The sequence below is a fragment of the Aplysia californica genome, unplaced genomic scaffold, assembly GCF_000002075.1.
Source record: "Aplysia californica isolate F4 #8 unplaced genomic scaffold, AplCal3.0 scaffold01044, whole genome shotgun sequence".
Classification (NCBI taxonomy): Eukaryota; Metazoa; Mollusca; class Gastropoda; order Aplysiida; family Aplysiidae; genus Aplysia; species Aplysia californica.
In genome coordinates, this window is record NW_004798314.1 from 43,454 (window position 1) to 57,273 (window position 13,820).

Consider the following 13,820-nt stretch of genomic DNA (forward strand, 5'->3'; position numbering starts at 1 on the left):
TCTCTCTCTCTCTCTCTCTCTCTCTCTTTTTTTTTTTTCTCTCTCTCTCTCTCCCTTCTCTCGCGCTCTCTCACACACACACACAACACACACACATACACACACCTGCTCCACAATCTAAAAACTAAGCATTTAATTTTTTAAAATGGCAGACACCATTGTCGTTGTTGTTGTTTCAGTTTTCAGTTAAATACTTAAGACTAGAATCCATCGACGTCATCACTTGTTACAACAACTGAGCCTGCTATGACGGCGTAAGTTACACTAAAGCCTTGCTTTGTGGCATTTACATCGGCTTGAACTACACTTTTTGGCACCATTACAGTTGCATCTTGTAAAGCCTTGTCCACCTGAAGAGGATTGAAAAATCACTGCCGAACCCAGTGAAACAATTTTTTCGGTGTTTATGTTGTCAGTGTTCAGAAGATCGAACTGATTTCTGGAATACAAACCAGATTTTACGGCTATCTTCTCGTCTGTCAATTATGACACCAAGTGTATTTCTAGGATCGCCTCTCCCTCGATCAACAAGTGGAACTGGCACACAAATGTTGTCTCTTTGTTTGCCAGCTGGCATATCTATGTTACAGTAAGAACACGTAGATCAATCTATTTAATACGCGTAATCACTGAATATTTCAGTGAAAACGCGCAATCCCTGTACAGTGGCGGGGCTATTACGTGAATTCACTGGATGCTCAGTACATATGTAGTAAAAACACGTAAAATGATAGGTCTAATTTTAGGGATTTTGCGTAATCACTAGAAATTTCAGTGATTACGAGAAACCCCTGAGTGAAACGGGGATTACGTGTATTCACTAAAATATTCAGTGATTACGCGTATTCACTAGGTACGTATTTTTACTGTAACATATATATGTAGCGACAGGAGAGAATAAGTTATGTGTTAGGCTCAGCTGTTCTGAGATATTGAGAAAAAGTTGGATTTTGTCAAGACTGTGTGTGTTTCTGACTCCCCAACTTCAACTGACTATAACTTTGGAACAAATGCAGCTAAATTTAAGATTTGTTTTCCACCCTGTTGTAGGGCATGAACAGATCTTTAATATGGTACACACAGTGCTGTTTTGTCAAAATGGGACTTGCGACTCATTTGTTCTTACACTTATACGTGTGTGTGTCTGTGTTTAGGCTGCCTGTATGCTATCGGTGGCTACAACGGGATGGAGCGTCTGGACACTGTGGAGGTCTATGAGCCCCTGAGTCATCGCTGGACCAGAGTGGCTGCCATGAACTGCAAACGCAGGTAGGTTGTTGTGGAAACCAGGTTTGTTTTATTTGTTTCTCCTGGGTTTTTTCTTTTTAATTCTTTTTCACTACCATGAGCCATGTTTCCCGGCTCACCACTTCCTGCTTTCAAACCACACCTACTTTTGTAATGATTGAATCTGAAATGTTAGGCTGTAGAATGATTGTTTGTAGCAGCATGGTGATAGGTCATTATTTCCCTTTATTTTCATATAAAATACACATGGCTAATATTGAAAATTGACCTCAAAATTTTTTATTTGTCCGACGGTAGGCTGAAACAGAAAGTAGGTCACAGATAGGGCCCGGTCCAGGTGAGGAAAACCCAGCGGTAGGGGAATAGTTAAAGGAAGCATAGGTAGGCTGGTGAGTATACTCGCAAATACAGTTTGATTGTTGGGTTAACACAGTTTACCTACTTTTACTTATTCCCTGTGGTCCGGACAAAGGCACTGACTAGAGGTCTCCATGCGTCTCAGTCCTGGGTCGGTTTCTCCAACTCAACAATTTTTGTGTTTTGTCTGCAAACCCAGGTAGCTTTTTGTTTCAACAGGGTTTTGTTTCACACTGCGCCTCCACCTCAACAGAGTTTGATTGTGTCAAGTGTTGGCAGTTCTGGGAAAATGTTTTGAAAATGCATGTTCAATTTTGATTTCGACTTCCAGTTGGTTGGAGGGTGCCACTGGTAGTCCAACTTCTTTCTTCCCTTCTCTTGTCGTGTCCATCTGTCTTGTTCTTTCCATTACTACATAACCATAAATATGCTTCTCTTTAACTCAGAATTGATTTCTTCTTGCACCTAGCACATATGTCTCAAGTGGGTTTTTTTTTTTTATAGTAGAGGGTTTTATGGCGCTCGCAACTGCATAAGGTCATATGAGCGCCATTCTCAAGTGTGTATAGTTGGCTTTCTGAAGTTCTATTTTTCCATGGTGGACCATGTGAATACAACACGATGACATCTGCCTGCAGTGTTTACAGGCTCTGAGTAAGGGATACTTTTTTCCCAGGCACAGGGATATTAAAAAAACAAATAAACCATAGAACAGTCAAACCTGCTCTAACGATGATTGTTTAGAACAGTCACCTTCACAAATGGTCACTTCCCACCTCCCCCTTTTTATTTTTTCTGTATTACAATGACATTGTTCAAAAGGACTACGTGTTTAAGATGACCACTTTTGTTCTTGTCAATGGGTGCTTGTCTTGGACAGGTTTGACTGTACTTTTGTTGATCCCCTTGGGGGAATTTGGGCACTGTGAAAGCATAAAAGTAAATTTGAATAAAGGTCACACCTGTGACACATGATACAACGTGTTGTGAAAAAGACAATACAAACACACCAAGGTTTTTTCTTTGTCTTTGATGACTCAAGTTCTTATACAGTTTTATCATACCTCGGGTGCTGAGTGATAGTAACACTGTCTCCACCCCTCCACCAAGGCAGTGCTACTTACTGAAGTTGTCTTTAGGCCATTCCCAAAGGGGGGATATTAACATGTTCTTATGCACAGTTGAATTGCTCATGGGCTGATTTATCAATGTCATGCTCAAACTGTGCTGTCACAACATAAGGGGAACTGTTGCCTTTTCTTTCTTCATCCTTATTATCGTAATTTTTTCCTCTACTTCTTTTGTATGTTTGTCACTCTCTTGTGAACTGCTATTTCCGGGGTGCCTTGATAGTCGAAACAGACTTTATGCTGTTGAGGCTAGAGAGGTGAGCAGAGTAAGCCTGATTCCCCGTTTGGACTTCTCTGTTGACATCCACCCCTTGCCGCTCATATGACCTTATGCAGTTGCGAGCGCCGTAAACCCTTACTACATGTAGTACTAAAAATACACTGTCTCGCGGGAACTCACTGGAACTAATAAAAATCCCTGTGTTGATTTGTGCTTTTTACTAATTGTAATCTTTGCTCACGATGATTTCTTTCTATTTCAGTGCCCTTGGTGCGGTAAGCCTAAACGGCCGAGTCATTGTGTGTGGTGGCTATGATGGCGTCACATCTCTACGCTCGTGTGAAACCTACGACCCCAGCACAAAGTTGTGAGTAACACCACCACTTACAACTTTTGTGTTTTAACTGTATAATGGGTGGTTGGAGGGTGCTGGTGGGAGGTCTTTCCTCTGCTCTACCCCTATATATTGTTTGTGCCCTGCTGTCTTGCTTTTCTCCTTTGCACTTAATGGCTACTATTGTATCACTGTGCTTCTCTTTACTCAACCTTTTACAGTGTTTCCCACCTCCTTGACTGTGTTTTCATTTCCAGTAGGACTTTGTTATGCTTTGTCTTATTCTCTCCCCCTTCTCATTGCTCCCTCTTTCTCTCCGTCTTTCTACTTTTATTTGTGCTTTTTATCCTAATCTTTAGCTGGAGTGAAGTTCACTAAAATCAAACATTGTAAATTTGAAAACAGTGAGAAAAAAAAGCTATTTCTCTGAAACAAAAACGCAGCTAAATTGAAGAAAATCCAGCATTCCCACAGATTTTGGTTTAAGTGTACTCCACTGTACTTCTTTTCTTGAGTTCATTTTATGTTTTATTTTGCACATTCTGTGAATTGTTCAAATTTTCAATCGAATTATGAAAATTCATTAGAAGTCCGGTCGAAATCCCAACCAATTAAACCCATCTGCCAGCATGAACATTTTCATTATTTATAAATTTTTTTTGGGTGTTTTATTGAGGTGAAAAAGATTTTCAGTACGTGTCATACTTTTGTTCGTATGGTTATTTGAATTATGGGAGTGCTTATTTGGGCCACATATGGCCTAAATAAGGTAAGGGAGGGGGGTTTAGCTTATTTAGGCCACACTGTGGCCCAAATAAGGTCACCCTTGAATTATATGGATAAAAATAAAATCGGAATTACTTGAGCCAGTGGTTTAGGAAGTGCATGAAGCAACCTCAAAGGCACAGTTTTTTTCCCTTTTTAATAGAATGATTGGGATCTAAGTCTTTAAGTCACTTACTAGACCATCTGGTATGCCTTGTTCAATATTGGAACTGTCTGAAACGAGCTGTTTTTTTATTTGCAGGCTGGACAATATGTAAGTTCAACCTAACATCGGGAAATGCTGAGCCCAGACCCAAAGAAAATGTGTTGTAACTCACCTCACAAAAAAATCTAGAAAAGCTACACTAAAAGATCAAGGGGAGCAACTATGGAATTAAACAGACATTAAATAGCATACTTCTCTTTCCACAACTGATGAAGAGACTGATCGCAAGTCGGTAAATAGTGTAAAAACTGTGAGATTCGGCATTTCTCGTATCTCAAGGCCAACTAACTCAAGTGTCGGTATCGGCAATCTGTGAGTTAAACCATGTAATTTGCAATTGTCTCATGTTGCCATGAATCAGGGGGCTCTCGTGTTCTAGAAGTTAAGGAGTTCGTCTCTCATTCAATAGGTCCTGGATTTGAATGCGAATAGCGACGGAAAATTTTCTTCTCTAAAATTTTCTCCTTTCACATCCTTTCCTGCTCTCTAACAATGTTTTGTCCTCTGCTTTCGTTTCCACTTTCTTGCCCCCACCTTTGGGCTCCTGACTCTTCTGCAGCTTTTCTACTGCTACTCCTTGGCTCCTTCTTACTGCTGCCTTTCAGCCACACCCCTGGTCTTATGGTTGGAAAGATCTACACCTAGCCTTCTTGGAAAGGGCGAAAAATCTCAGAGGTCCTGTGTGTGGAGGTTGCGCTTGTTAAGATCCCTTGGTGGTCCAAAATCAATAAGAGTAGGCTTCGGCTGCCACCCGTGCAAAATTCAAAATTTCCTACCAGCTGAAAATGTTAAGGTGTCCCACGTGCTTAAATGACTTTGTGCAGTTGCGAGCGCCGTAAAACGTACAAATCTTTTTTTTTTTTAAATGCCATGAATCTTGACTGGTGCCTCTACAAATAAATTGTTAATAGTTTGCCTTTCCTCCTTGTAATGGTTGGTTGGAGCGTGCTTCTGGCAGGTCCTACTTCTTTTTATTCCCTTTGTCTCCCCCCCCCCCCCCCCCAACCCTCAGAATGACTGTAATAGAGTCGATGTGCTTCTTTTTACTTAAACTGATCAACAAATAAACAAACCAACATTCAGTCCCATCTTGTCATGGTCTGATGTTCTATGTTTCAGGTGGTCGATGCTGAAGCCCATGCACAAACATCGTAGTGCAGCCGGAGTGACCATCTTACATGGGGAAGTGGTCGCTTGTGGCGGCCATGATGGATTGTCCATATTTGATTCAGTGAGTGGCTTCCCCTTATCTTTGTTCTTTTATTATCAAAAGAATAATACAGTTTGATGTTTATGGTGTGGTGACTAGGGGAGTTATGAACCAACTTTGAACAAAGAATTAACAGCCCATGTTTTATGTTTACTTCTGTATTCAGATAAGACTGTCATACGAAATATTTTGACAAGTCATTCTGCACTGAAAAGATGACTCTGTCAAAGGGGTCATGTTCTTGAAATCAGTCTGGAAGTTTGAAACAGATAAGAAGTAAGCATACGAAAGTATTGATAATATTCATATATCTCTCTCTCTCTCTCTCTCTCTCTCTCTCTCTCTCTCTCTCTCTCTCTCTCCCCTTCCCTCCCTCTCTCCGTCTCTCGCTCTCGCTCTTCCTTTATCTCTCCCTCTGTCTCCCTGTCTCTGGGACAGACGTTTGTGATAGATGGTTGCCTTATTTCTTTACAACTCTCTGTTTCTGACAGCTTTACTTTGTCTCCAGCAGTGAATATCTGTTACTGTGTGAATGTGCTTCTCTTTATAACAAAAAGTCTGTTGTAAAATGGTTACGCTATTTGTCTTTCTTAGAAAAGTGAGTTTTTGATTGCCCTTGGAGGAGAAACTGTTTCCAGTACGTCTGTTTTTCCCCTGGAATATGTATCCTACACATCTGTGGTTGGCCCTTAAAGGCAGGGGTGAAGCAGCCCACTGCGCCAGTAATATGCATTGTGTCAATGGAGTTGGAAACTATTTGCAATAGTGGATCGTTGGAGGGCACCATTGGCAGGTTCTACTTCTTTTCTCTCTCTCTGTTGTTTCTATCTGATCTATCTGTCTTACTTATTCCTGATCGTGAAATATACTTGATCTTGTCAATGTGCCTCTTTTTGCTCAAATAAGGCAACGATTTATGATGCAAAAGTACTGGCACTGATTGTTAATAACTTATTACTCCTCCAGGTTGAGTCCTACAGTCCCACCAAGGGTGAGTGGCAGATTCTTCCACTAATGAAATCCAAGCGTTGTCGCCTGGGCGTGGCCACCCTGAACGGCAAAGTGTATGCGGTGGGAGGCTATGATGGCTGTGTATTTCTGCGCTCAGTGGAACGTTACGACCCTGACTCTCAGACCTGGGAGCTAGTGGCTCCAATGCAGGTGAGGGGGAAAAATGTGTCGCAACGCGGTGGAATCAGGCGCTAATCAATTTTAGGTCATGTGGAGTTATTGGTATCATGTTAAAGCTTGTTCATTTGTTTTGCTTTCGATTAAAAAATATTCCTTTATCTTGGATATAAGACAAGATATTGGCGATTGAAGGAGGTGAGGGTCACTTGGTTTCTGAGGTAAAATTTTGCAAGAAAATGGCTGCCTAAGTTTAATTATTACCTTAGCTTGAGAGTCCGAGGAAACTGAAAATGTACATTTTTTGTGCCTTTCACAGTTTTTCAGTGAAAGCCGCACAAAAATGTGTTCTTTAATGGACGTGAAAGGTGCTGAGCCAAAAAATAAAAATTTGATGAGAATTTCCAATCCTGCGGGAAAATGCCATTTTCTTCACTTTCATTATTTTGATGAGCGCCTAATTTCACCACTCTGTCCCAAAAATGAAAAAGAGAAAAATAAAAATAACGTTAAAATATTCAGGACTTCATTTTGATAATAGTAGATAACGCATTATACAGGAAAGTGAGAGTAAAGTTGGCTACTGAGCTAGAATAATGTTTATGGTTTAAAAGAAATTCAAATGGAGTAGAGGGTGCTGCTTTTTATCCAAGGCAGATTTGAGGGTTTAGAGAGGCATCACCACAAGATGGACGAGAGGGTGGCAAATGACCTCCTGTGTGGAGAAATAAAGAATAGAGAGATGGAAAGGTTGGTTTTGTCAAAGAGCCTCTGGTGGCCTAACATATCTTTTCTTTCAGACTTCTAAAAAAGGTTAACAAGTTGTGCCCATCTTTTCACTTCAGAAAGAAACCAAAAGAATGGTTATATTAATTTTTTTCATTATTTTTCAGGTGAAGAGAAGCCGGGTGGCTGTCGCGGCAACCTACGGACGTTTGTACGCGATTGGAGGTTATGACGGTCAGAGCAACCTGAACTCTGTAGAGGTCTACGACCCCACAACCAATGAGTGGACGTTTGCCACCAACATGAGCGGCCATGAAGGCGGGGTCGGGGTCGGAGTTATACCCATGGACTCTTTCTCGGAAACCGAGGTCACGTTCGCGGCTTGAACGTTGTTGGCAAAGGTGTAAAAATAGCTTTGATGAAGACTGTCCTGCATCTTCTTTGACTGTTAATGTGTCCTGCATCACCTCTGATCAAAACTGTGGCTTGCGTCTCCTGTGACCACAACTTCATGCTCTGTCACCTTTGATGAAGACTGCATCCTGCGCCACCTTTGATCATGATCACAATCACATTGACCATGACTGTGTACGCAAAGGCCTTGACTAAACCTTTACCAAGATTGTGTTCTGTAGATCTTTGACAAAGACTGTCCTGGAAAGCCTTCAGTAAAGATGCTGTCCCGTAAAGTAATTTGTGGTAAGGGCTTCGGCAAAGACTACGTGTTGAATCTATGATGATGTATACTCCAGATATAGTCTACTCTTTTTCAAGAAGCTACAATTTTGTCTGCACCAAGCTCCAGGATTCTCTCCCTTGACTACATGTCTACACTTCACCTCAAGTACAGCTGACAGATTTTCTGAGATTGCCTTGTTTGGAGATTTTTTGTCTCTTCAAATTTTTTTCTGTGATCCCCCAACTGTGGATTAGTATTTGGCTCAATGAAACATGTTTGTCTTGTTCCTGACAGGCGGGGTGGCCCTGACAAGCAGGTTCGGAAGCCCTTCTCCTAAATGATCGAAACTATCGATGGGGGCGTAAAAATCCCTGAAGGTGGAAAAAAAAAAGTGTGCAGCGCCGGTCTCCATGAGTTGCCCGCATTAGGCTGATGTATTTGTTCTCAGTGTCACACAACCCCCCCGGGGCAGTGCCACTGACTGAAGTGTCTTTAGGCCATTCCCAAAGGGGGGACATTTCTCGGTCGAGCACAGTAGAATTGTAAATGGGCTGATTCATGTCACACTCATAACTGTGCCTGATCTACAACAGGGAACTGCTGCTTTTTCTTTCCTAAACCTTACTATAGTCATTTTCCCTGTCCGCCTGTCGAAACTGAGCACTTCTTTCTCAATGGGTGGGTGGTTGGCGGGTGCTCTGGTGTGGTTTGCTTCTTCTTTTCTATGAAAGATCTATCGTCCTTATCTCCCCTTCTTTTTTTTGTTTTTGTTTGTTACTCTCTTGTAACACGTCTAATCTTCTGGTGCTCATATGACCTTATGCAGTTGCGAGCGCCGTAAAACCTCTAAAACTAAAACTAACTTTCTCAGTGGAAATGTGCTATATAAATGCAATTTATTTATTATTATTACCTTGCACTTTATGACCATTATTGTTTTGATGTGCATCTTTTTACTCAAACTCACTCTGGCTGGTGGTTTTTCTGTATGACTGCATGTCAAGTGAAGGATAGTGTCTTGTGTCTTTGGTACCTATGTTTTTATCATTCATCTGGTTATTCACAGTTCCCGGTTGCCCATATGATGATTCACTTTTCCTATTCAGGCCTGATAGTGCTTACAAGACGCCGGCAATGTGCTCTCAACGGTGAAGAAACAATGTAGAAAACTAAATGACTGTCTGTTGAAATTGGCCGACTAAGCCAGCCCTGTAGTTTTCCGGTGATTGTCTCAGACTTGTTGACTCTTTTTCTTTTGATGAAGATGGACAGATTGCTGTAGCAGAATGTTCTCTAACACTTTAGTGTCAGGCTTAGGGAATTTGTCAAGAAGAAGAGCACTGATCATATGAGGTTTTTCTTGAGAAGTAATGTGAACGTTTTATTGTGTAACAATGGATGTAGTTTTTTTTAGACTTGGCTTTCATATGTAGAATCTTTTATTTTTAAACCACTTGTAAGTTTTTAGAGATTGGTCCTATTCATGTTACTGTGATGTTTTTTGGGCTCAGGTATGTGTGTGTGTATGTATGTGTTTGGGTGTATGTATGTGTGTGCATGTTTTTTAACTCATTCGCTACGCCGAGCCGTGGGAGGAGGCGCGGCTAAAGTGCCGTCAGTACACTAAGCCGCCCCCGGCGGATCGAGAACCGATCTTCAATTTTAGCTTAGATTCTATTCCAATCCACATATCCATGTTAAAATAAAGGTCATAATATAACGTTGACTTCCGGGTCAAGCATTTCCACTGAAAATCGGAAATTTAGATTCAGTTTTGAAACGCGATTTCGTAGTTTATTCGACTTCGTTTTACCGCGATGCCAAAATTATAGCTCGGACACCAGTCTTAGTAATTTTACACTACAAAATCTATCATTATTTTGCCCCCTAAAGAAATGTTGGACTCTTTTTTATAATATTGATACGATTGGACTCATATTGCCAATGCACTGTTATTGAGAAATCAATAATTTTGAGTGTTAGATCTAGGTCTAGATCTAAATTGTCAAAATATTTTTCTCCCCAAAATCACTACTTTTTGATGAAATTCTGAATAATTCCATACAAGGTACGAGTGGGGTTTTTTCTGTTTGTGATCGTTTTTTCAAGATTATAATTTTTTTTTTCTTTCAATATCGGATATTATGTTCAAAATGTACAAATATTATGGAATGTAGGTAAATAACTGCAAACTTTTCAATATTTTCCAGTTTTATATTTATTTATGGTTATTTTGATGTATCATTTGACTAGGTGCAAACATATTTTCTGAGTTTCAGCAAAAGATTATTAATTTTTTTTCTTCAAATTTTATCCGCATCCAATCAAAATTGTGTTGCATAATCGTCTCTTACAGGAACCAAAGTTAAAAAATACATAAATAAACATTACAGATGTATTCTACAAACCATACTGAAAATATTGGTATATAATATGTTGATATTTATTTGAATTTGTGGCCCCACAGACCTTTTAACTGCCCACTAGTCATCATCTCATTCGCCCTCCCGAAAAAAAATTCGTCCACAAGCCGAAAATAATACGTAGCGAATGAGTTAAATTTTGAAATCAGTGTTAGGATTCTAGAGATTAGTTCTATTTATCTTACATATGCTGAAGCACATGTGCATGAAATGCATACACTTGTTCATTATTTTTAAACCTCTTGTAATTAGATATACTTTTGGGACTTCATGAATCGAACTTGCCCCTTTCATTCTCATCTAATTCTTTTTTCCATTTAAGCTCCTAGTCATAACACATGTGTATGGGTGTGGCAATGTTTCAGAGATTTCTAATGGAACCGTCAGAGGGGAGTGATTAGAGTATGAAGTTTTGGAAGATAGGGTTCATTTTGTTGTCAACAAGAGACATGTTTCTCTCTTCACACCTGATGTGACCAACGCTCAGTATACAGACAACTGCTACCCATCTACTTGCTATTCTTGTACTCACAGAATGTGGTTGTGTCGTTGTTACAGACATTTCATTTCCCATTTTAACTGTTTGCTCAATATTTGCTCATGTATCTCAGTTGAAATGGTTACAAAAGTTGATGAGTGTAGTGTACTTTCTATTCAAGGAATGAAAAGTTGAAGGTTTGACCAGTATTCTAAGTATACATTGAATGTACCTACTTATGTCTATTTTGTCTCCACTAGTCTTACTGAACATTTTAAGTGACCAGTGAAATGAATATATCTATAGATATGTTTACAAAATTGTTTGTGATCAATCTGATGAGACGAATTGCTTCTCAGTGCAATAATATTTGCCTGATGGTAAAGGTGTATTTTTAGTTATCAATAGTCATTTATGGGAAAATTATCCTTTCCCTGTTTCTAAACATTTCTTTTTGTGCTCGATAGTTTGATGATGTCAGTTCTCCCAAGTGTATTACATAAGAAAAAATATTTCTTTTATGAGAGAAAATGCTAACTGGGAACCCCTACTCCCTCCTCCTTTCATTTGTATTTTTTTTAGTATGTATGTTTGTTATAATGTGTTTTTCTAATTAAAATTGTTAAAAAAATTTCTTTTCATGTATAAATCTATTATTTAAATGGCTGTGAATTTCGCTCTATATTTTATTTATTGTCAGGAACTGACTTTGTGCTACAATTGGAGCGGAATTTTTAGAAATGATTCTGATGGTGACAATCATAGGCTATGGACTTTGCTTTTAGAATGAAGTTGAATGTAATGATATGTGAAACATCCTGGTGAAATCAGATGCTCGTCAAAATAATGAAATCGAAGAAGTGGGCGTTTTTCCGCCCCCTTGGCAATCTTTATCCATTTTTTGTTTTTTGGCCCAACACTTTTTATGTCCATTAAAAACACATTTATGTGTGAATTTTACTGAAAAAAATTTGACTAAAAAATGTAAAATTACAGACGACCTCCGCCTCCTTCAATCGCAAATATTTGGATTTCTTTTAAAGATAGACGGATATTTTGTCATTGAAAGCAAGGCAAATAAATAAGCTTTAAGATAATACAAATAACTCCATAAGCCCAAAAATTGACGAGTGCTTGATTCCATGGTATGGTGACACATATTGATGAATGGTTTATAGTTTTGGACTACTTCTGTCTTTGTGGTTTGATGATGTTTCGAGCAAACAATTTCAAGTTTTTCAGATGCTGTGGGTTTGTCAAGTTTTGTTGAGCACATATCAATGGTAGGCTGCTAAGTCTATAGGCCTACCCAGTGATGTAAATGGAAGAAATAAGTCAGGTTTAAAAAAAATTGTTCTATAAGCATAGCTGAGGTTGATTTGCAGGTCATCATGAAAGGCAGGAGTCAGCAAGCACTTTAGATTATAGATACTACTCTGGGCGAACTTTTGTGTCATCTCTTGTCATTCAAATGAAAATTTGTTTTTTAAATTTTTTGTGTGTTGAAAAGTTTTCAAGTAACGGGTTACCGAGTTAAAGCATAACACCGTTGATGTGTATCAAGTTTTGATGACCACATATCCTCACTGTGATAAGATAATGGCCCCCAGGCAGTATGGAACCAGTATCATTGTTTTGAGCAGATAGCAAAAGGGTTCTGAATTTTTGTCTTTTTCCTGTCACAGGTCTCGATGATTTACAGTTGAGTACGCTTAAACCAAACACGTTTAATCTGAAAAACAGCAGTAAAGCAAAATAAAATAAAACCCTCAATTAAAAAAAAATCTATTTGAGTAACCTGTCTAAACCGAAAACCCAGCTAAACTGAAGAAAATCGGGCGTTCTGGCAGGTTTCAGTTTAAACAGACAACAATATATTTTTTTAATGTTTTGAAATAAGTGACAACATTTACACTATTTTGTAATGTGATGATAAGTGTTTGATTTTGGTTTTGGCCCATAAGGTAGCATGTTGACCACCATAGTCACACAGAGTGCATATTTTCTCCTCATTCAACCTCATACTCATTCATAATAAAAATGTTGACAATGTAGAAAGTTATTTTTTGCTGACACTGCTGACAGAAGACATGAGTTCAATTTTTGGGTGGGCACGTTATTTTATCAAGCAGAGCTACCTCTGTCAGTCTGTTGGAATGCTGTTTCCCACTCAGGCCAGATTGGCCTCTCACAGGCTAGGCCAAAATGACTCGCTTCCTTGATGGTTGAAACAATGGGTCCACAAAACAGTTCCAGTTGTTCCAGTCATCATCTGTCTGTCTTACTTTTCCCCAGCACTATCATATAATACAGTGGAGGCTTCTTTAACCAAAATCTGTGGGACCGTTGGATTTTGTCAGTGAAGAGAGGTTGCTCAAATTATAGTGAAGACAAACATTGAGGATTCTGGGTTTTTTCAGTTGACTGCTGTTTTTCGATAAACCATGTTGGGTTTATGTGGACTCTGCCATACAACAGTAACTATTATTTGTGTTAATGCACTTATCTTTTACTCAAACTAGCTCATGCATTGTGAACAAGATTTAAGGGAATTCTGTACGATTTTCTGTGTTTTGTATGCTTGTGCGGGTATTTGCTAATTTGCAAGTGGCTTTGCTATTATTGATATGTTGTTGTTTGAGGGAAGTTTACACTACAGCAATCCCGTCTGAAAATGGCTGCTTTTTCTGAGTGTGTTTGGGGCTTATGTTCGAGGGTGTGTTGATGGGTGAATGAGCTAGCCAGGGAGTGAATGAGCAAGTGACTTGGGAAAACGTTATTGTGTATTTGTATACTAAAATGTATACTTGTATGCTAAAAGTAAAAGGGTGCAAGCATAAACACTACTGCAGATAAATCCTAATCATTATTTGATGTATTCCTAATTATTTGCTCT

At 39.2% G+C, this 13,820-nt stretch overlaps 1 protein-coding gene across 1 annotated transcript in view; it reads left to right on the forward strand.

Moving 5' to 3' along the window:
• LOC101855067 (kelch-like protein 18) overlaps positions 1 to 8,403 on the forward strand; it is a 23,940-nt gene extending 15,537 nt beyond the window's left edge. Inside the window, exons 8-12 of the mRNA XM_005111340.3 lie at positions 1,155 to 1,269; positions 3,218 to 3,322; positions 5,400 to 5,511; positions 6,457 to 6,651; positions 7,512 to 8,403. Coding sequence (XP_005111397.1) covers positions 1,155 to 1,269; positions 3,218 to 3,322; positions 5,400 to 5,511; positions 6,457 to 6,651; positions 7,512 to 7,730 — 746 coding nt within the window. The 3' untranslated portion in view covers positions 7,731 to 8,403. The remainder of the gene's footprint in view (positions 1 to 1,154; positions 1,270 to 3,217; positions 3,323 to 5,399; positions 5,512 to 6,456; positions 6,652 to 7,511) is intronic.
• The last annotated feature ends 5,417 nt before the right edge of the window (positions 8,404 to 13,820 follow it).